At 29.9% G+C, this 22,195-nt stretch overlaps 1 protein-coding gene across 1 annotated transcript in view; it reads left to right on the forward strand.

The window, feature by feature from the left end:
- LOC130214283 (WD repeat-containing protein 7) overlaps positions 1-22,195 on the forward strand; it is a 171,053-nt gene that overhangs the window by 47,803 nt on the left and 101,055 nt on the right. The window contains exon 14 of the mRNA XM_056445880.1: positions 2,143-2,357. Coding sequence (XP_056301855.1) covers positions 2,143-2,357 — 215 coding nt within the window. The remainder of the gene's footprint in view (positions 1-2,142; positions 2,358-22,195) is intronic.

A 22,195-nucleotide genomic window follows, 5' to 3' on the forward strand; every position in this document is an offset into this window, starting at 1 on the left:
ATTCAGTGGTGTATTTTTGATGGCTGGTTGTCGCCACCTATTGGTTAAATAATGTAATTGCTGCCTACAACTTCAATTTTTGAGCGTCGTTAAATGAATATGGCGGTGATTTTAATCTTTACCATAAACATTAGTGGTTTTATCTAGACCAGGCATGTCCAAGCTCGGTCCTGGAGGGCCGGTGTCCTGCAAAGTTTAGTTCCAACCCCAATCAGACACACCTACGCTAGCTAATCAAGCACTTACTAGGCTTTCTAGAAACATCCGTGCAGGTGTGTTGAGGCAAGTTGGAGCTAAAATCTGCAGGACACCGGCCCTCCAGGACCGAGTTTGGACACCCCTGATCTAGACTATAAACTGTTCTTCTAGTACTTCTGTGTTAATTGACTGTAACTTCTTGACTAACTCAAAAGACTAAAGATTAAATCTCTTGATTTTTGCGTTTTTCCAATCACAGATTTGAATAAACAGGAATAATAAACATATGCAAATCACCATCATTTATAATTGATGTTGCGTGGGTGTTGAGATCCCGATCTTTTAATGATTAATCGTGCAGCTTACACTGAATGCATTGATGCAGGCTAAACAAGTAGTGACAAAAAACACCTTTAATAACCTAAGAAACCCACCACATTCTGAATAACCCACCACAACTTCTTCTGTCAACATGATGTTTTACAGGAAAGCCTAAATGCTTTTTATACATGTGATTTAAATGACGCGAGAGGTGATCTCTCTGTGATCGTTACAAATTTAGGATTAATCTACAAGTAAAAAACATGTACTAATCGGCGGGCCACGCATGTTCCTAACTGTGGGTTTTGATCCATTCGAATCACGGATCAACCGTAATCCGTTACACCCCTAGTTGTTAGTTTTTACTTATTTCAATTCGTGCTGAAATGTTGATTACACTACCTTAAGGTATTATTATTTAGTATTAAGCTATTTATAGTTGTAGTTATAGCTGCTATTCATGTTTTTATTAGCTTCAATGCAGCTGCTATGGTTCTGAACTAAAACAAAACATGTTTTTGTATGTTATTTTGGAGCAGCAGTTTTATTTCAAGCAGAAACACATTTGCAGTCCTTTAAGTTTTAGTTATTTTAGCACTTTAAATATTGATATTTGGCCTAGACGAACTGAAACAGTTTTTTTTTGTGTGCATTTAATATGTAAAAAATAAAACTATTTAATGTTTTTTTTTGCACAGTTTTTGTGGTTTTGGTCCTTCAATTTAAACCAGGCATGTCCAAGCTTGGTCCTGGAGGGCCGGTGTCCTGCAAAGTTTAGTTCCAACCCCAATCAGACACACCTGGGCTAGCTAATCAAGCACTTACTAGGCTTTCTAGAAACATCCGTGCAGGTGTGTTGAGGCAAGTTGGAGCTAAAATCTGCAGGACACCGGCCCTCCAGGACCAAGTTTGGACACCCCTGATTTAAGCTAAATAAAAATGAAATCACAAAATTACAAAACAAAATAAAAAAAAACATATAATTTGTTTGGTTTAGTTTTGTTTGTTAACATTTTAGTATATTTGTTTAATTTCAAAGTTTTTATTTTTCGTGCTTTGTAGCTTAGTTATTTTGTACTTCAAAATATTAAAATGTGATATGTTGACATGGCAATGAGCTGAAATACATGTTTCTTCAATGTTAATCTGCATTGTGAAATGTACATAATTTTTGCACGTACGGTTGAAGTCAGAATTATTAGCCCTTCTGAATATTAGCCCTCCTGTATATTTGCCCCAATTTCTGTTTAACAGAGAGAAGATTGTCTCTAACACATTTCTGCACATAATAGTTTTAATAACTCATTTCTAATAACTGATTTATTTTCTCTTTGGCATGATGACAGTAAATAATATTAGACTAGATATTCTTCAAGACACTAGTATTCAGCTTAGTGACATTTAAAGGCTTAACTAAGGTAAAGTTAGGGTAATTAGGCAAGTCATTGTATAACAGTGGTTTGCTCTGTAGACAATCGAAAACTAATATTGCTTAAGGGGCTAATAATATTGACCTTAAAATGAGTTTAAAACAATTAAAAACTGCTTTTGTTCACAAGAAGGCTAATAATTTTGATTTCAACCACTTAAAAACCCCTGTGTGTGTTTGTGTGTGTGTTTTAGGAGCGCTGGATCGCTGTGTGATGGGAATCACAGCAGTGGAGATCCTGAATGCGTGTGATGAGCTGGTGCCGGCGGCTCTAGACTCCCTCAATCACCCCGCAGTGAACCTGAAGCAGGCCATGACCCGGCGCAGTCTTGCCGCACTCAAGAACATGGCACAACACAAACTGCAGACGCTCGCGACAAACCTGCTGGCGGCCGACAACGCAGACAAGGTCAGACTCGAACACACACAAACACTGGGAAAAGCACTGGAGTCGAGTCCTTGTCCTGTTCATGATTCAAGAGCTATTGCTGCAATTCAGTAATGGAACACAGCAGTATTGGGAACACAGGGAAGACGAACACAATTCAAACACACACACATTTTACTTTCACATTTCCTTGTTGTAATATTGAGAGACTGCGTGTGTACAGTATTTCTCTAATAACAGCTGTAATTTAAAGGGCTCTATTTTATCGGTCTAGGCGCGAAGTCTAAAGCTCATGGTAAAAAAGCATTAAGGGTGTGTCCAAATCCACTTTTGCTATTTTAAGGACGGAAAGATACGCTCTGCGCCCAGCGCATGGTCTAACAGGGTTGTGCTTATTCTCTTAATGAGTTCTGGGTGTGTTTTGAGCATTAAACCAATCAGAATCTCATCTCACATTCCCTTTAAGAGTTAGTTGTGTCATCAGCGCCAGTAGCCTAGTGGTACTGCGCGCTGGCATATTGCACCATCGTGTTCACGGCGACCTGAGTTCGATTCCCGGCTTAAGGTCCTTTGCCAATCCTTCCCCTCTCTCTGCTCCCAATGCTTTTCTGTCTAAATCCTCTACTGTCGTGTCATAATAAAGGTGAAAACCCCCTAAAAAATTATTATTAAAAAAAAGAGAAAAAAAGAGTCAGTTGCGTCACATCAAGGTGCATTTGCTATTACATGTCAGACTTTGTAAGTGTAAAAACTGAATGCTTCACTAATGAGAAAACAGTTCAACAGAGCATCTGCAGCGGAGGATAAAGAACGGGCCTCCTCCATTCAGCCTCTTTACTTTCTCTTTACTCTTTACTCCTTTACTTTGGTGGAGTGAGGAAACGGTGGAAACTCACTCCACTGAACACATCCATTAGCCTACATATTTAATTTCCTTTGTTAAGCACAAAGATTTGTGTCAAAACTATTTCTAAATTCAGTTCTAATCTCCAGCAAAGGAATAAATGAACACTAATAATGAAGTGTGGTCAAAACACTGAGTTATATCCAAACACACGTCCTGTTCTGATGCCCCATATGGTGATGCAGACGTCTCCAAAACCCCACAGATGGACAAATCTACACTTGTGTTTATTAAAACTAATATAAATCTGCAGATAATCAATAATACTGCTGATAATAATTCCATTATACAGATGCAGATGATCATGAATAAACTGAAAAAGCCCCCCGAGGTGAAGAAGGCATGGAGGCAGTGGTGTTTATATTGATGTAGAGAATAATCATTTCTGTATTATTTTAATCCTTTAATTGTTTTCATCTGTAAAGATATTTGTGTGTTGCTGCTCATCCTGTGTGTATTCAGCAGTGTGTAAGCGTTTGGACCTGCATAGGTGCATAACTAACGCGCTCTGCTGGACTTTAGAGCAGCTTTTAGTTGGTCAATGGTGCGGTCTATTTCAGCTCCTCAATATAGCAACACACCAACAATGCGTCTTAACACACCTCCTTTATAGACCAGCACACACATGAGTCCACAGAGTGATGCAAATGGACTTGCTATTTCAACAACGTGCTGCAAAACGGGAAAATTACTGTTGTTTAATATTGTTTATTTTAAGAAATAAAAATCAGAATCAGTTTTATTGCCTTGTGTGTGCTTCACACACACAAGGAATTTGTTTTGACTATACAGAAGCTTCCAGTGTACATAAAGTGACAAGTGACAACACAAAATAAATAAATATGAAAAATAAAAAAGACGATAAACATTAAACAGAGAGGCAGTTAGTCAAAAAAATCTGGATGTTGAGATGTGTGTACAGATTTGTTATATATATACAGGTTATATGGTGCTGTGTAGAAATGCAAGTGGAGAAGGTATTGCATTGTATATTGATATAAGGTGCTGTGTACAAGTGCGTATGATAAAATATTGCACGTTTATTGCACAGTAGGGTAATATTTAACTGTTCATAAGGTAGACAGCCTGAGGAAAGAAACTTTTCCTGTGTCTGGCTGTTTTTGTGCTTGGTGCTCTGAAGCGCCGACCAGACGGTAACAGTTCGAACAGGAAGTGTGCTGGGTGCGAGGCATCCAGAGTGATTTTGCGAGCCCTTTTACTCACTCTGGAAGAGTACAGTTCTTGAAGTGTAGGAAGGGTTGTGCCAGTGATTCGTTAAGCAGTCCGGACTATTCGCTGTAGTCTACGGAGGTCGGTTTTGGCAGCTGAGCTGAACCAGACGGTGATGGAAGTGCAGAGGATGGATTGGATGACAGCTGAGTAGAACTGTACGAGCAGCTCCTGTGGCAGGATGAACTTTCTCAGCTGACGATGATGGAACCGTTCCCCCTCCTGTCTGTATGCAGACTCGTCACCGTTCAGATTGAGGACGATAACAGAAAACAAATTGTTTTCTTTGTTTAAAAAAAAATAAAATAACACCAGTCTTATTTTAGTATTAAGTACTGTTATAGTATTTAATCATATCACCCTGCAGCCCAAGACCGGTTACTCACTGAAGCTAAGCAGGGCTGAGCCTGGTCAGTCTCTGGATGGGAGACCATATTCGAAAACTAGGTTGCTGTTGGAAGTGGTGTTAGAGAGTCCAGCAGGGGGCGCTTAACCTACAGGCTGTGTGAGTCCTAACACTCCAGTATAGTGAAGGGGACACTATACTGTCAGTGAGCTCCGTCTTTCAGATGAGACGTTAAACCGAGGTCCTGACTCTCTGTTAATATTAATAATCCAATGGCACTTCTGGTAAAGAGGGGTGTAGTCTAATGTTGCTTATTCAGACTTCTCATAGCATTTCTAATGTTTTATTATATCATGTTATTTATATATTCGTGTATTTTTCTTCCTCTCTTGTAAGTTGCTTTGGGTACAAGTGTCTGCTAAACTAGTAAATGTAAACATCCTGACAGGTTTTGCTAATGCTTTACCTGAAGGGGGTGTTCCTAAGACTGTTATGACACCTTTATAATCATGATATGATGCGTCATGAATATTAATGAGATTTTATGACAACTTTCATTAAGTGTGTGTGTGTGTGTGTGTGTGTGTGTGTGTGTGTGTGTGTGTGTGTTTTACATGCACTGTATGCAATGTTGTCCTTCTCTTTCTCTCTCAAACACAAAGAAACACAGACACACACATACATAAACACATACCCAGCTGAGCTAATGACACATAACCACCAGCAATCAGAGCTCAGACTGTGTGTGCGTGTGTGTGTTTCTCTGTGTCTGTTCGTCTTCATCTGTTGAGCTGCACAGTTTCTGCTTTCACACACACACACAGTCTGAATTGATCTGCTGTCAGTGACCTTGAGCCGTCAGTGTAACACACTTTTACACTGTGTAAAAGACCGTGTGTGTTTGTTTAATGCATGTGTGTGTGTGTGTGTGTGTGTATTGATTAATTCTCTCACTGACACACCCACACACACACTCTCCCTTATTTATCAGGGGTCGCCACAATGCAATGAACCGCCAACTATTCCAGCATATGTTTTACCCTTCCAGCTGCAAACCATCACTGGGAAACACCCATGCACACTCATTTACACACACTCATACACTACGCCCAATTTAGTCCAACAATTCCCCTATAGCGTATGTGTTTGGACTGTGAGGGAAACCGGAGCACCTGGAGGAAACCCACACTAACATGAGGAGAACATGCAAACTCCACACAGAAATGCCGTCTCACACATATTTAGCCATTTTGCAGTACCACAGCTGTACATTGAATATCTTTGATAATTATTTAGTTTTTTGACAATATAAGCTCGTATCAGCCTTGTTAGTTTGCTCTGTATTTTTATAGTTATAATTTTTTTATTTTCATAATCTCCCTAATTTGAGTTGAACTTGTTTACAGAAAGATAAGATCATTTTATTTGTGCTGACTGTTTAGTCTAGAGAAAAGTGAGCGTTTATTCATTCATTCATTCATTCATTTTCTTTTCGGTTTAGTCCCTTTATTAATCTGGGATCGCCACAGTGGAATGAACTGCCAACTTATCCAGCACATGTTTTTACACAGCGGATGCCCTTCCAGCTGCAACCCATCTCTGGGAAAACGAGTGTTTAATTTGTGAATATTAATAAACTAATTTGAACAAATGGTGGAGTAAGTTAATATCTTTTCACTTTCTTTTTTACTGACACTCACTGCATTTTAGCAGTATGAAGCTACGATACAGATTATTGAGCTGAATCTTGACTACAGAATTAAGTGATGTTTTATAAACAAATTTCAGGAGGAGCACGCGCAGAAGTTTCAGTATCAAATACGTCATTGACAATTATTCTATTATCCAATCAGTTCTTGACCAAACCCCTATATATACACCAAAGCTGTCTTACCTGCAGCATCTCACGACTTTAGCATCCCTCCACCACCCTGACACCTCACCTCTTAAGCATTACAATCCCGGGGGGAGCGTTCTGGGGCCGGGCTAGATACTTCGCTCGAATCCCTATTCCTCTCTGTTTCCTGATAAGGGGAATAACTCGAGTTTGGGTGTCTCCCCGAGCTCAGAGCCCTCTCCCCGGACAGCATGCCAAATACGCTTTATTCTGAAACTATTGCAAGTGTGAACTCGTGAAATCGCAATTCAAATCACAATCACAATATCTGTCGGAACAAATTGCATTTAGATATTTTCTACAAATCGCACAGCAGCCCTAGTTCTTAAGACACAATCTGCTGACATTTTTTGCTATTTTTGCAGAGAATTTAGTAAAAATCTGCAGATTTATTTGGAGTGATTTTAGGAGTATCGTAACCAGGTGCTAATAGATGCTAAAATCCTATCAGATGCTAAAATCTACACCTTTAGGGTGGACGGAGCGTCCCCACCAATATCCACCGACCATAAAAATGTCCCCACCAATAATTTAATCCACTTTAAAAAAAAAATCACACTGTCAACGTTTACCTAGACCAGGCATGGGCAAACTCGATCCTGGAGGGCCGGTGTCCCTGCAGAGTTTTGCTCCAACACTAATCAAACACACCTGAACACCCTAATTAGTGTCTTTAAGATCACTAGAAAGCTACAAGCAGGTGTTTTTGATTAGGGTTGGAGCAAAACTATGCAGGGACACCGGCCCTCCAGGATCGAGTTTGCCCATCCCTGACCTAGACCATAGAGACCTAGACACGCAGAAAGGGTTAAATCACATTCTCTCCTTGAGTCCTCCTCCCCCCAAAACGCATATGGACATTTTAATTGGCTGTGCCTTTACCTGCTATCATGTGAGAGGCTGTGGCTGCATTCAGATACAAGCAGCGCCAAACGCGGTGGATTGTTATTTCGTCGTGCTAGAGTATGGTGTGTGGGTGACACACAAGTAAGGATGGCGGCAGCAAAAAAAGGTGGACATAAGGTGCTTTTTTTTTCAACGAAAGTGTAAGTCACATACTGTAAACGCAAGTTCGCTACTGAATAAGTCCATCAAGATAATGCCGTTGATGCTCGTGACGCAGTCTATCGCTATATAGCAGACTGATATAGTCTGTGAATAATATGAAAACTGAAAACTAACTGCAGAATAAACAGCTAAAGGAGGATCCCGGCCAGTTCTCCTAATCTCTCAGAGTAGCGTGTCCAATTTCAGTCAAAACAATTTGCCAGAAAAAATGCAGCCTATATTGATGACATGTTTTATTTAAAATAAAGTCTTTATTAAACTCTCTCTTTATCAGTTAATAAACTTTACATTAGTACAGTAAACATTACACTATCAGGCCTGTAGCCAGCTTAATGAAAGGGGTGGCTATTTTTTTTTTCTGAAAAACCTTTTTGTAATTATTTTCCTGAGTTTCTATTTAATTATGAGGTATAAATATTGCGTTTTACTGAAATTTTAAGAACTAATTTTTGCTTGATTAGCTTGTCGGATGATTGTTATAATCACGCTTTTTGATATAGCAAAAAATATTTCCAACTATTTTGTCCAATTGTTTACCATACTATTTTGTGTGCATTTAATATAATAAAAATAAACTGGCCAGTACATTCAACTTTCCTTTTCAGAAATATCGCCATTTGAATAATGAGGAAAATTCAATAATAATAATAATAATAATAATAATAATCCAACTTTTGGTCTTTCGGACCACCTGAACCCCCCTTGGCTACAGGCCTAAAACTTAATAATTTGTAGGAAGAGAGAATTAAATATTCATATATTTTAATACCAGTTAAATAAATAATAGCAGTGTGTGTGTATGTATGTATGTATACATATACATATATATATGTGTGTGTGTGTGTGTATATATATATATATATATGTGTGTGTGTGTGTGTGTGTGTGTGTGTGTGTGTATATATATGTATATATATATATATATATATGTATATATGTATATATATATATATATATATATATATATATATATATATATATATATATATATATATATATATATATATATATATATATATACATATATATATATATATATACATATATATATATATATATATATACATATATATGTGTGTGTGTGTGTATATATATATATATATATATATCCCCACCAATGTCAAGTGCAAACCTATGCCCTTGATCGTAATATAGTATAATACATTTTTAACTTTTATTTAATGTTTACAATGCTTTGTTCACCAAATAAGTGGATCTTATTAAATTTGCAAACACAAAATATTATATATCTAATAAGAGACGGAAAACATTACTTTACAAACTGAATTGTAAATAAATCACATGAACATTTTCATATTACTATTATGATATCTCAATAATATTAGTGAAATCAGTTTAAAAACTGAATAAATATATAAATGTACACACATTTACACAAGTAAATACAGAGACTCGATGATGGGCTAAAAATCTGCGTATTTCTGTGCGCGCAGATTCCATGTGGGCCTACTTATAGGGTATTTGCACAGCTAGTGTTTTTTCCCCTCCCGATAAACTTCTGGTGAATGGTTAATGTGACTTCTTTCAATTTTATACAGTCCCTTTAGCAGCATTGATGTAATGTAATTAAAATATAATCGACTTACGCATTCATATAGTAGTTCAGCGCACTGCACTGTAAGTGAAAAAATAGAGCCAGCAGAGAGTGTTGTGTTTGTTGTTGTCCTGTAGAGGGCAGTGTTCCTCCATCACAGTACTGAAAAACACTGACAAATCAAAGAGGAAACACTAATAATACCAACAACTGAACTGTAGAATATTGCTCAAATAAAAGTCATGAATGCTGCCTAAATCAGCTTTGTTCATGAATGCAGATGCTTTAATCTATACTGACGAACATTGCATTTAATTATTGTTAGCGATTGTGTGTGGAGTAGTTGAGTGAACTGATCCCACTGCAAACGTCATACTTTAGTCACAATCTGCAGATATTTTGGCTATCTCTGCACAGAATTTTGTACAAACACTGCAGTTTTATGTGGAAGGATTTTTATCGTATAAGGCTAAATTGTCCGTATGTATGAGTGCGAGTGAGTGTGCATGGATTTTACCCAGAAGATTTTTTTCAACACATTTCTAAAGATTAGATTAGATTCAACTTTATTGTCATTACACATGTACACGTACAAGACAACGAAATGCAGTTTAGGTCTAACCAGCAGTGCAGTAGCAGCAAGTGCAGGATACAGGTATAAGTTATAAAGTGCAGTTATAGAAAAACTATGGTGATATTTACAGATGGATGTACTATCAACATTATATACAGGTTGTATTAACTATGATCAGAGATTTACAATAAATGAATATATGTACAGGATGCTATTGATAATCAGAACTATTAAACAACTATTTAAACAACTTATTAACTATTAAACATAATAGTTTTAATAACTCATCTCTAATAACTGATTTATTTTCTCTTTGTCATGATGACAGTAAATAATATTAGACTAGATATTCTTCAAGACACTTCTATACAGCTTAAAGTGACATTTACTAGGTTAATTAGGTTAACTAGGCAGGTTAGGGTAATTAGGCAAGTTATTGTATAATGATGGTTTGTTCTGTAGAGCAGTGTTTCCCAACCCTGTTCCTGGAGGCACACCAACAGTACATATTTTGCATGTCTCCCTTATCTGACCCATTCGTGTCAGGTTTTGGGGTCTTTGCTAATGTTCTGCGGAGTTGATTCAGGTGTGTTTGATTAGGGAGAGGTTGAAAATGTGTACTGTTGGTGTGCCTTCAGCAACAGGGTTGGGAAACACTGCTGTAGACTATCGAAAAAAAATATAGCTTAAATGGGCTAATAATATTGACAAAAAAAATGAAGAACTGCTTTTATTCTAGCTGAAATAAAACAAGACTTTCTCCAGAAGAAAAAATATTATCAGACATACTGTGAAAATTTCGTTGCTCTGTTAAACATCATTTGGGAAATATTAAAAAAAGAAAAACAAATTCAAAGGTGGGCTAATAACTCTGACTTCACCTGTATAATTTGTTTCATATGTTTCATATAAATCTGAAATACGTGGATGCCTGTGCAGTTATTTGTAGATAACATGTATACATAATAAACATACACAGTACACACACATACATTATATCAAAACAAACTTACTATATATTAATATTATAATGTTACGTTTTACACTGCAATTCCAGTTAGATTCACCCCTTCACTAAACAAAGCAAGTCTCTCATGTAATCTATCTACTAAAAGACAGGAAATATTACTTTACTAGTTCTGTGTTGATTGCTCTTTCTATATCTGAAATGAAACACCCATTTCAGAGTGTTTGAAGGGGGCGGGGATTATGCAAATTAGTTACTTTGACTGCGTTGATCAGATCAGATCAGTAGCTGGAAAAGATTCAACAACACATTGAATCTTTTAGGTGATTCAGAGTCGACTCTTTTTTTTCTTTTCTTTTGAGAGAGATTTGTTTATTTTTGTTATTAGTATTGTTGTTTTTAAGGCTAAAACTCTTTCATTTAGTGTGTTTTTAATGCGTTTAGCTGTGAAATGTGTCTGATTTGATGGAAGGCTGAAGTCTCTAGGTGTGTTGAAGGGTTTCTGGACAAACGCTGGTCTGGGATCAGGTGTCCTGTAATGATGTGTTTAAAATAGCGCAGTGCTTCTGCTGCTCTTAATGATGCGCTCGCCTGTTTCTGGTCTTGAAAACACTGAGAGAGAAAGACGCTGCTTCATCTGAAACACAACACTGTCAGACGGACGGAAATCATGTTGCTGATGTGTTTTAGGATTTGTTGGATTGTATTGAGGCAGGCGTTTATTCATTTCATTCTGGAATGTTGCTATTATTTTATGTGTTTTTTTTTATCCTTATGCAATGAAGCCAAACTCTTAATATAGTTTTATTTTACTTGATCTTATTTCAGTTTATTTTATTTTATAAGTTTTATTTTACTTGATCTTATTTCAGTTTATTTTATTTTATTTTATTTTATTTACATTTATTTTATTTTATTTTATTTTATAAGTTTTATTTTACTTGATCTTATTTCAGTTTATTTTATTTACATTTTTATTTTATTTTATTTTATTTAATACGTTTTATTTTACTTGATCTTATTTCAGTTTATTTTATTTTATAAGTTTTATTTTACTTGATCTTATTTCAGTTTATTTTATTTTATTTTATTTTATTTACATTTATTTTATTTTATTTTATTTTATAAGTTTTATTTTACTTGATCTTATTTCAGTTTATTTTATTTACATTTTTATTTTATTTTATTTTATTTAATACGTTTTATTTTACTTGATCTTATTTCAGTTTATTTTATTTCAGTTTATTTTATTTACATTTATTTTATTTTTATTTATTTTTTTTTATTTTATTTATTTTATTTTATAAGTTTTATTTTACTTGATCTTATTTCAGTTTATTTACATTTATTTTATTTTATTTTATTTTATAAGTTTTATTTTACTTGATCTTATTTCAGTTTATTTACATTTATTTTATTTTATTTTATTTTATAAGTTTTATTTTACTTGATCTTATTTCAGTTTATTTTATTTTATTTTTATTTATTTATTTTATTTTATTTTATAAGTTTTATTTTACTTGATCTTATTTCAGTTTATTTTATTTACATTTTTATTTTATTTTATTTTATTTTATTTAATACGTTTTATTTTACTTGATCTTATTTCAGTTTATTTTATTTCAGTTTATTTTATTTTTATTTATTTATTTTTTATTTTATTTATTTTATTTTATAAGTTTTATTTTACTTGATCTTATTTCAGTTTATTTACATTTATTTTATTTTATTTTATTTTATAAGTTTTATTTTACTTGATCTTATTTCAGTTTATTTTATTTTTATTTATTTATTTTATTTTATAAGTTTTATTTTACTTGATCTTATTTCAGTTTATTTTATTTTATTTTATAAGTTTTATTTTACTTGATCTTATTTCAGTTTATTTTATTTTATAAGTTTTATTTTACTTGATCTTATTTCAGTTTATTTTATTTTATAAGTTTTATTTTACTTGATCTTATTTTATTTTATTTTATAAGTTTTATTTTACTTGATCTTATTTCAGTTTATTTTATTTACATTTTTATTTTATTTTATTTTATTTAATACGTTTTATTTTACTTGATCTTATTTCAGTTTATTTTATTTCAGTTTATTTTATTTACATTTATTTTATTTTTATTTATTTTTTTTTATTTTATTTATTTTATTTTATAAGTTTTATTTTACTTGATCTTATTTCAGTTTATTTACATTTATTTTATTTTATTTTATTTTATAAGTTTTATTTTACTTGATCTTATTTCAGTTTATTTACATTTACATTTTTATTTTATTTTATTTTATTTTATTTAATACGTTTTATTTTACTTGATCTTATTTCAGTTTATTTTATTTCAGTTTATTTTATTTTTATTTATTTATTTTTTATTTTATTTATTTTATTTTATAAGTTTTATTTTACTTGATCTTATTTCAGTTTATTTACATTTATTTTATTTTATTTTATTTTATAAGTTTTATTTTACTTGATCTTATTTCAGTTTATTTTATTTACATTTTTATTTTATTTTATTTTATTTTATTTAATACGTTTTATTTTACTTGATCTTATTTCAGTTTATTTTATTTCAGTTTATTTTATTTTTATTTATTTATTTTTTATTTTATTTATTTTATTTTATAAGTTTTATTTTACTTGATCTTATTTCAGTTTATTTACATTTATTTTATTTTATTTTATTTTATAAGTTTTATTTTACTTGATCTTATTTCAGTTTATTTTATTTTATTTTATAAGTTTTATTTTGCTTGATCTTATTTCAGTTTATTTTATTTTATAAGTTTTATTTTACTTGATCTTATTTCAGTTTATTTTATTTTATAAGTTTTATTTTACTTGATCTTATTTTATTTTATTTTATAAGTTTTATTTTACTTGATCTTATTTCAGTTTATTTTATTTTATAAGTTTTATTTTACTTGATCTTATTTCAGTTTATTTTATTTTATAAGTTTTATTTTACTTGATCTTATTTCAGTTTATTTTATTTTATAAGTTTTATTTTACTTGATCTTATTTTATTTTATTTTATAAGTTTTATTTTACTTGATCTTATTTCAGTTTATTTTATTTACATTTTTATTTTATTTTATTTTATTTAATACGTTTTATTTTACTTGATCTTATTTCAGTTTATTTTATTTCAGTTTATTTTATTTACATTTATTTTATTTTTATTTATTTTTTTTTATTTTATTTATTTTATTTTATAAGTTTTATTTTACTTGATCTTATTTCAGTTTATTTACATTTATTTTATTTTATTTTATTTTATAAGTTTTATTTTACTTGATCTTATTTCAGTTTATTTACATTTATTTTATTTTATTTTATAAGTTTTATTTTACTTGATCTTATTTCAGTTTATTTTATTTACATTTTTATTTTATTTTATTTTATTTTATTTAATACGTTTTATTTTACTTGATCTTATTTCAGTTTATTTTATTTCAGTTTATTTTATTTTACTTGATCTTATTTTTATTTTATTTATTTTATTTTATAAGTTTTATTTTACTTGATCTTATTTCAGTTTATTTACATTTATTTTATTTTATTTTATTTTATAAGTTTTATTTTACTTGATCTTATTTCAGTTTATTTTATTTTTATTTATTTATTTTATTTTATAAGTTTTATTTTACTTGATCTTATTTCAGTTTATTTTATTTTATTTTATAAGTTTTATTTTGCTTGATCTTATTTCAGTTTATTTTATTTTATAAGTTTTATTTTACTTGATCTTATTTCAGTTTATTTTATTTTATAAGTTTTATTTTACTTGATCTTATTTTATTTTATTTTATAAGTTTTATTTTACTTGATCTTATTTCAGTTTATTTTATTTTATAAGTTTTATTTTACTTGATCTTATTTCAGTTTATTTTATTTTATAAGTTTTATTTTACTTGATCTTATTTCAGTTTATTTTATTTACATTTTTATTTTATTTTATTTTATTTAATACGTTTTATTTTACTTGATCTTATTTCAGTTTATTTTATTTCAGTTTATTTTATTTACATTTATTTTATTTTTATTTATTTTTTTTTATTTTATTTATTTTATTTTATAAGTTTTATTTTACTTGATCTTATTTCAGTTTATTTACATTTATTTTATTTTATTTTATTTTATAAGTTTTATTTTACTTGATCTTATTTCAGTTTATTTACATTTATTTTATTTTATTTTATTTTATAAGTTTTATTTTACTTGATCTTATTTCAGTTTATTTACATTTATTTTATTTTATTTTATTTTATAAGTTTTATTTTACTTGATCTTATTTCAGTTTATTTACATTTATTTTATTTTATTTTATTTTATAAGTTTTATTTTACTTGATCTTATTTCAGTTTATTTACATTTATTTTATTTTATTTTATTTTATAAGTTTTATTTTACTTGATCTTATTTCAGTTTATTTTATTTTTATTTATTTATTTTATTTTATAAGTTTTATTTTACTTGATCTTATTTCAGTTTATTTACATTTATTTTATTTTATTTTATTTTATTTTATTTTATAAGTTTTATTTTACTTGATCTTATTTCAGTTTATTTTATTTTATTTTTATTTATTTATTTTATTTATTTTATAAGTTTTATTTTACTTGATCTTATTTCAGTTTATTTTATTTACATTTTTATTTTATTTTATTTTATTTTATTTAATACGTTTTATTTTACTTGATCTTATTTCAGTTTATTTTATTTCAGTTTATTTTATTTCATTTTATTTTATTTTTATTTATTTATTTTTTATTTTATTTATTTTATTTTATAAGTTTTATTTTACTTGATCTTATTTCAGTTTATTTACATTTATTTTATTTTATTTTATTTTATAAGTTTTATTTTACTTGATCTTATTTCAGTTTATTTTATTTTTATTTATTTATTTTATTTTATAAGTTTTATTTTACTTGATCTTATTTCAGTTTATTTTATTTTATTTTATAAGTTTTATTTTACTTGATCTTATTTCAGTTTATTTTATTTCAGTTTATTTTATTTACATTTATTTTATTTACATTTATTTTATTTTTATTTATTTATTTTATTTGACATTATTTTATTTCAGTAAATGTTTTACAGTATGTAAACACTACAATATGTTACACTATTCTATTACTTTTTGAGTTTCTGGCTTTTTAAAATTAATTTAAAGTAAGTGTTCTTGAAAACAACAGTGTCAAACAGACAGAAATGATGTTTGCTGAGGCATTTTATGATAAATTTGTTATTATTTTTAAATTTTATTGAGGCAGATGTTTATTCAATTTGTTCTGGAAAATTGTTATAATTTTATATAATTTTACTGATCTTGTTGTACTGAAACCAAACTCTTAATATAGCTGCATTTTATTTTATTTAAATTTATTTCAGCTTATTTTGTTTTATTTTAATTGATGTTTATTTTATTTGATATTATTTTATTTCAATAAATGTAAGATTTCTTTACATTATATTACTCTATTCTGGTACTTTTTGAGTTTCTGACTTTTTCTAATATATTTGTAGTAAATGTTCTTGAAAACAACAGTGTCAAACAGACAGAAATGATGTTGCTGAGAAATTTTATGACATTAAAAGTATTTTACTAAATAAAAAAGTATTATATATATTAAATATTAGTATTATAGTATATGTATAGTATATTATAGTATTAAAAGTATTATTTATATAATTATTTTTTATTATTATTGAGGCAGGCATTTATTCATTTTGTTTTGAAAAGTTGTTTTCATTTCATGTGAAATTATTTGTTTATTTTTTGCTCTGAAACCAAACTCTTAATATAGTTGCATTTTATTTATTTATTTGACAATATTTTATTTCAATTAATTGTTTTTAATTATTGATTTTTTTTCTTCCAATATTTGTCTCTTCATATAAACTGGACTCTAAATATAGTTGCATTTTGGTTTATTTTATGTAATTATTTTCATAGATTTTATTTATTTATTTGCAATATTTTATTTTATTTTATTTTATTTTATTTTATTCTATTTCTTTTTAAATTTCTGACTTTTTTATTTATTTAAAGTATGCAGTGACAAACAGACAAAAATCATATTGCTGATGTGTGTTTTAGGGTTTGTTGTATTTTGTTGAAGCAGGCGTTTATTCATTTCACTTTAGTTGGGTTTTTTAATTTAATTTAATTTCATAAATAGTTTATTTTTATTTATCGTAACACAGTCGTGTAAAACCAACTTACTCTGTTAAATGAGAAATTAAATGACCATGTTAACTTATTTTGTTGTATTTTGGTTTAATTTATTAATTTAACCCTGGAACATTTTAAATTTTGGCGGATTATTTATTCTTTTTATTTATAGTGAGTGTTTCCAGTGTCAGATGGACAAAGTATTGCTCAGACACGCATTTAATTTGAATACATTTTATTTTTCTCATATATTCATTCATTCATTCATTCATTCATTCATTCATTTTCTTTTCAGCTTAGTCCCTTTATTAATCAGGGGTCACCACAGCGGAATGCCCTTCCAGCTGCAACCTATCAGTGGGAAACATTCATACACACTCATTCACACTCATACACCATGGACAATTTAGCTTACCCAATTCACCTGTACCGCATGTGTTTGGACTGTGAGGGAAACATGCAAACTCCACACAGAAACGCCAACTGACCCAGATGTGAGGCCACAGTGCTAACCACTGAGCCACTGCATCACCCCTTATTTACTGATTTATTTATTATTTTCTAATCAGACATTTATTAATTTAGTTCTAGATTGTTTACAGCAATGACATGGTTTTATTGTAATAAATCAAACGTGATTGTTTTAGTTTTTTTCCGAGAGCCACTCGGTTTATTACGTTTTATTTTGAGATTATTTTTAATGACATCTTCATGACTTTTTTCTTTTTTCTGCACTGGAGACATGCTCTACCAGGTTTTATTTTAGTGTAGTTAGTGCAGAAATATAATTCCATCATTCTCTCTTCCTTTAGCGTTTCTGTATGTGTGAAATTATGACTGCGGTTTTAATTTTATGTTGAATTATTCAAGCATTTATTGATTTCTGCAGATTTTCTTTCATCTGTTTCTCTCCATTTTTTTCCTTTCTACATCGAAGCCTTCAACAGTAGCATTTTATGTTGGATTCCCAGAAATGTGAAGCAGAATAAAAGCGAACAGAGGCCTCGCGCGCGAGTGTGTGTGTGTGTGTGTGTGTGTGTGTGTGTGTGTGTCTCTCTCTCTGTGTGTGTGTGTGTGTGTGTGTGTGTGTGTGTCTGATCAATGCAGCGCACCGGCCTCCTCAGACAGAGCCATTGAACACAAAGACAAAGACAGACTGAAGGAGCAGACATTACAGTGAAGACACACACACACACACACACACAGCTGAAGGACATCAAATACTGCAGTAAATACATGCGCTTTAGGACTGAAACACGCCACCGCTATTTATAACCAATCATTTCAACAAATCAACACAAGCTTGTTTGCCAAAATCTTAGTCAACATCTCGCAATTCTGTCTTTCTGAATTATAAGAAACAGAGAAATGAAATACTGCATAAAAAAGTCAGGAGTGTGTAATATTAACCTGTAACACCACTATTGAACAAATAAGATGAAGTAAATGTATTTGTAAATTATATACCGAAATTAAATAATGATCATTTTGAAAACACATGATTAGATAGCAGAGTTCAAAACTTCAAAACACACACACACACACACACACACACACACACACACACATTCTTTGAAAGGGGGACGGAAAATATTTGTGTTGTGTAAGAGTATTTTGACATTTAAACTAAATTGCAACATTTAACAAATGATTTGCATAATTTAAACTCTGAAATGCAACATTTAAACTGAATTGCAACATCAAAATTAAATCTAAATTCTAACATTTAACATCTGAATTTTAACATTTAAACTGCAATTTAACCGAAAAGCAACATTTAAACTCTGAATTGCAACATTTAAACTCTGAATTGCAACATTTAAACTCTGAATTGCAACATTTAAACTCTGAAATGTAACATTTAAACTCCAAATTGCAACATTTAAACTCTGAATTGTAACTATTAAACTCTGAATTGCAACATTTAAACTCTGAATTGCAACATTTAAACTCTGAAATGCAACATTTAAACTCTGAAATGCAACATTTAAACTCTGAAATGGAACATTTAAACTCTGAATTGCAACATGTAAACTCTGAATTGCAACATTTAAACTCTGAATTGCAACATTTAAACTCTGAAATGCAACATTTAAACTCTGAAATGCAACATTTAAACTCTGAAATGGAACATTTAAACTCTGAATTGCAACATTTAAACTCTGAATTGCAACATTTAAACTCTGAAATGTAACATTTAAACTCCAAATTGCAACATTTAAACTCTGAATTGTAACTATTAAACTCTGAATTGCAACATTTAAACTCTGAATTGCAACATTTAAACTCTGAAATGCAACATTTAAACTCTGAAATGCAACATTTAAACTCTGAAATGCAACATTTAAACTCTGAAATGCAACATTTAAACTCTGAAATGCAACATTTAAACTCTGAATTGCAACATTTAAACTCTGAATTGCAACATTTAAACTCTGAATTGCAACATTTAAACTGTGAAATGCAACATTTAAACTCTGAAATGCAACATTTAAACTCTGAAATGCAACATTTAAACTCTGAAATGCAACATTTAAACTCTGAAATGCAACATTTAAACTCCGAAATGCAACATTTAAACTCCAAAACACAACATATAAACTCTAAATTGCATCATATAAACTCTAAATTGCATCATTTAAACTCCAAAACACAGCATTTAAACTCTGAAATGCAACATTTAAACTCTGAAATGCAACATTTAAACTCCGAAATGCAACATTTAAACTCCAAAACACAACATATAAACTCTAAATTGCATCATATAAACTCTAAATTGCATCATTTAAACTCCAAAACACAGCATTTAAACTCTGAAATGCAACATTTAAACTCTGAAATGCAACATTTAAACTCTGAAATGCAACATTTAAACTTTGAAATGGAACTTTTATACTCTGAAATGCAACATTTAAACTCTGAAATGGAACATTTAAACTCTAAATTGCAACATTTAAACTCTGAAATGGAACATTTAAACTCTGAAATGGAACATTTAAACTCTGAAATGGAACATTTAAACTCTGAAATGCAACATTTAAACTCTGAAATGCAACATTTAAACTCTGAAATGCAACATTTAAACTCTGAAATGCAACATTTAAACTCTGAAATGCAACATTTAAACTCTGAAATGCAACATTTAAACTCTAAATTGCAACATTTAAACTCTGAAATGCAACATTTAAACTCTGAAATGCAACATTTAAACTCTGAAATGCAACATTTAAACTCTGAAATGCAACATTTAAACTCTGAAATGCAACATTTAAACTCTGAAATGCAACATTTAAACTCTGAATTGTAACTATTAAACTCTGAATTGCAACATTTAAACTCTGAATTGCAACATTTAAACTGTGAAATGCAACATTTAAACTCTGAAATGCAACATTTAAACTCTGAAATGCAACATTTAAACTCTGAAATGCAACATTTAAACTCTGAAATGCAACATTTAAACTCTGAAATGCAACATTTAAACTCCGAAATGCAACATTTAAACTCCAAAACACAACATATAAACTCTAAATTGCATCATATAAACTCTAAATTGCATCATTTAAACTCCAAAACGCAGCATTTAAACTCTGAAATGCAACATTTAAACTCTGAAATGCAACATTTAAACTCTGAAATGCAACATTTAAACTCCGAAATGCAACATTTAAACTCCAAAACACAACATATAAACTCTAAATTGCATCATATAAACTCTAAATTGCATCATTTAAACTCCAAAACACAGCATTTAAACTCTGAAATGCAACATTTAAACTCTGAAATGCAACATTTAAACTCTGAAATGCAACATTTAAACTCTGAAATGGAACTTTTATACTCTGAAATGCAACATTTAAACTCTGAAATGGAACATTTAAACTCTAAATTGCAACATTTAAACTCTGAAATGGAACATTTAAACTCTGAAATGGAACATTTAAACTCTGAAATGGAACATTTAAACTCTGAAATGCAACATTTAAACTCTGAAATGCAACATTTAAACTCTGAAATGCAACATTTAAACTCTGAAATGCAACATTTAAACTCTAAATTGCAACATTTAAACTCTGAAATGGAACATCTAAACTCTGAATTGCAACATTTAAACTCTGAAATGGAACATTTAAACTCTAAATTGCAACATTTTATTTCTCAATTTCAACATTTAAGCTCTAATTTTTAACATTTAAGCTCCGTATTGTAGAATTTATTATATGAAATGCAACATTTAAGCTAAATTTCAACATTTCAATTCTGAAATACAACGAAATTCAACTCTGAATTGCAGCATTTATTCACTGTAGAGTTAAAATTTCACACTTTGCCATTTGTACTTTATTTGTTGCGATTCAAAATCGAAATTTCACTGTTCAGTCTTCAGGATATGCACCATATAAACTCAAAATTTTTACCTAGAATTGCGAGAAGTAAACATTTAAGTTTCCTCCTGACTTTTATTTTCAGAATGGTTTTATATATATTATAGTTTTGAGACAAGCTTTTGTAGTTATCCGATTGCATGATCTGAGATTACATTTAACCTCAACTGTGGTAAACAACCAGTAATACACTTTAATCTGTAATTATTTAATGCTTTAAGTTGATATTTTCTGCGTATTTGTATATATTAAAACATGTTCGTTGTAGTGGTGCACTAGTAAACATCCTCCCTGATGTTTGTAATGGATTGCAGGTGCTTTTGTTCATCCAATTAACATCGAATAACAATTAGCAAGCTGGCTATTTAATAGCAGCCCACTGGAAGCAGATGAGATGAGATGAAATGAACGCTGGAGGGCTTAATGAGCATTAGAGATTATTACACAGATCATGGAATAAACAGATTATCCTGTGCGCTCAACAACTTTTGACGGATGTGTTTGAAGAAGTCTTGCTGATTACTGCCGGTATCGTGATCTGCATTATCAGTCACTTTGAGGAGGGACAAACACGTCCGGCTCGTCTTTCATGTTTACAGTCGTTTTTTGGGATGAATGCGAAATAATGATCCTGATTGATCTGTTGTTCTTTTTCTTTATTTTAAATAGTTTAATTTGATGAGAAGAATGGCTCAAATCACATGAGAAATGTGTATTTTATTGTGCTTCATATGCAGCATGTTTTAAATAA

Source organism: Danio aesculapii, chromosome 21, assembly GCF_903798145.1.
Source record: "Danio aesculapii chromosome 21, fDanAes4.1, whole genome shotgun sequence".
NCBI lineage: Eukaryota > Metazoa > Chordata > Actinopteri > Cypriniformes > Danionidae > Danio > Danio aesculapii.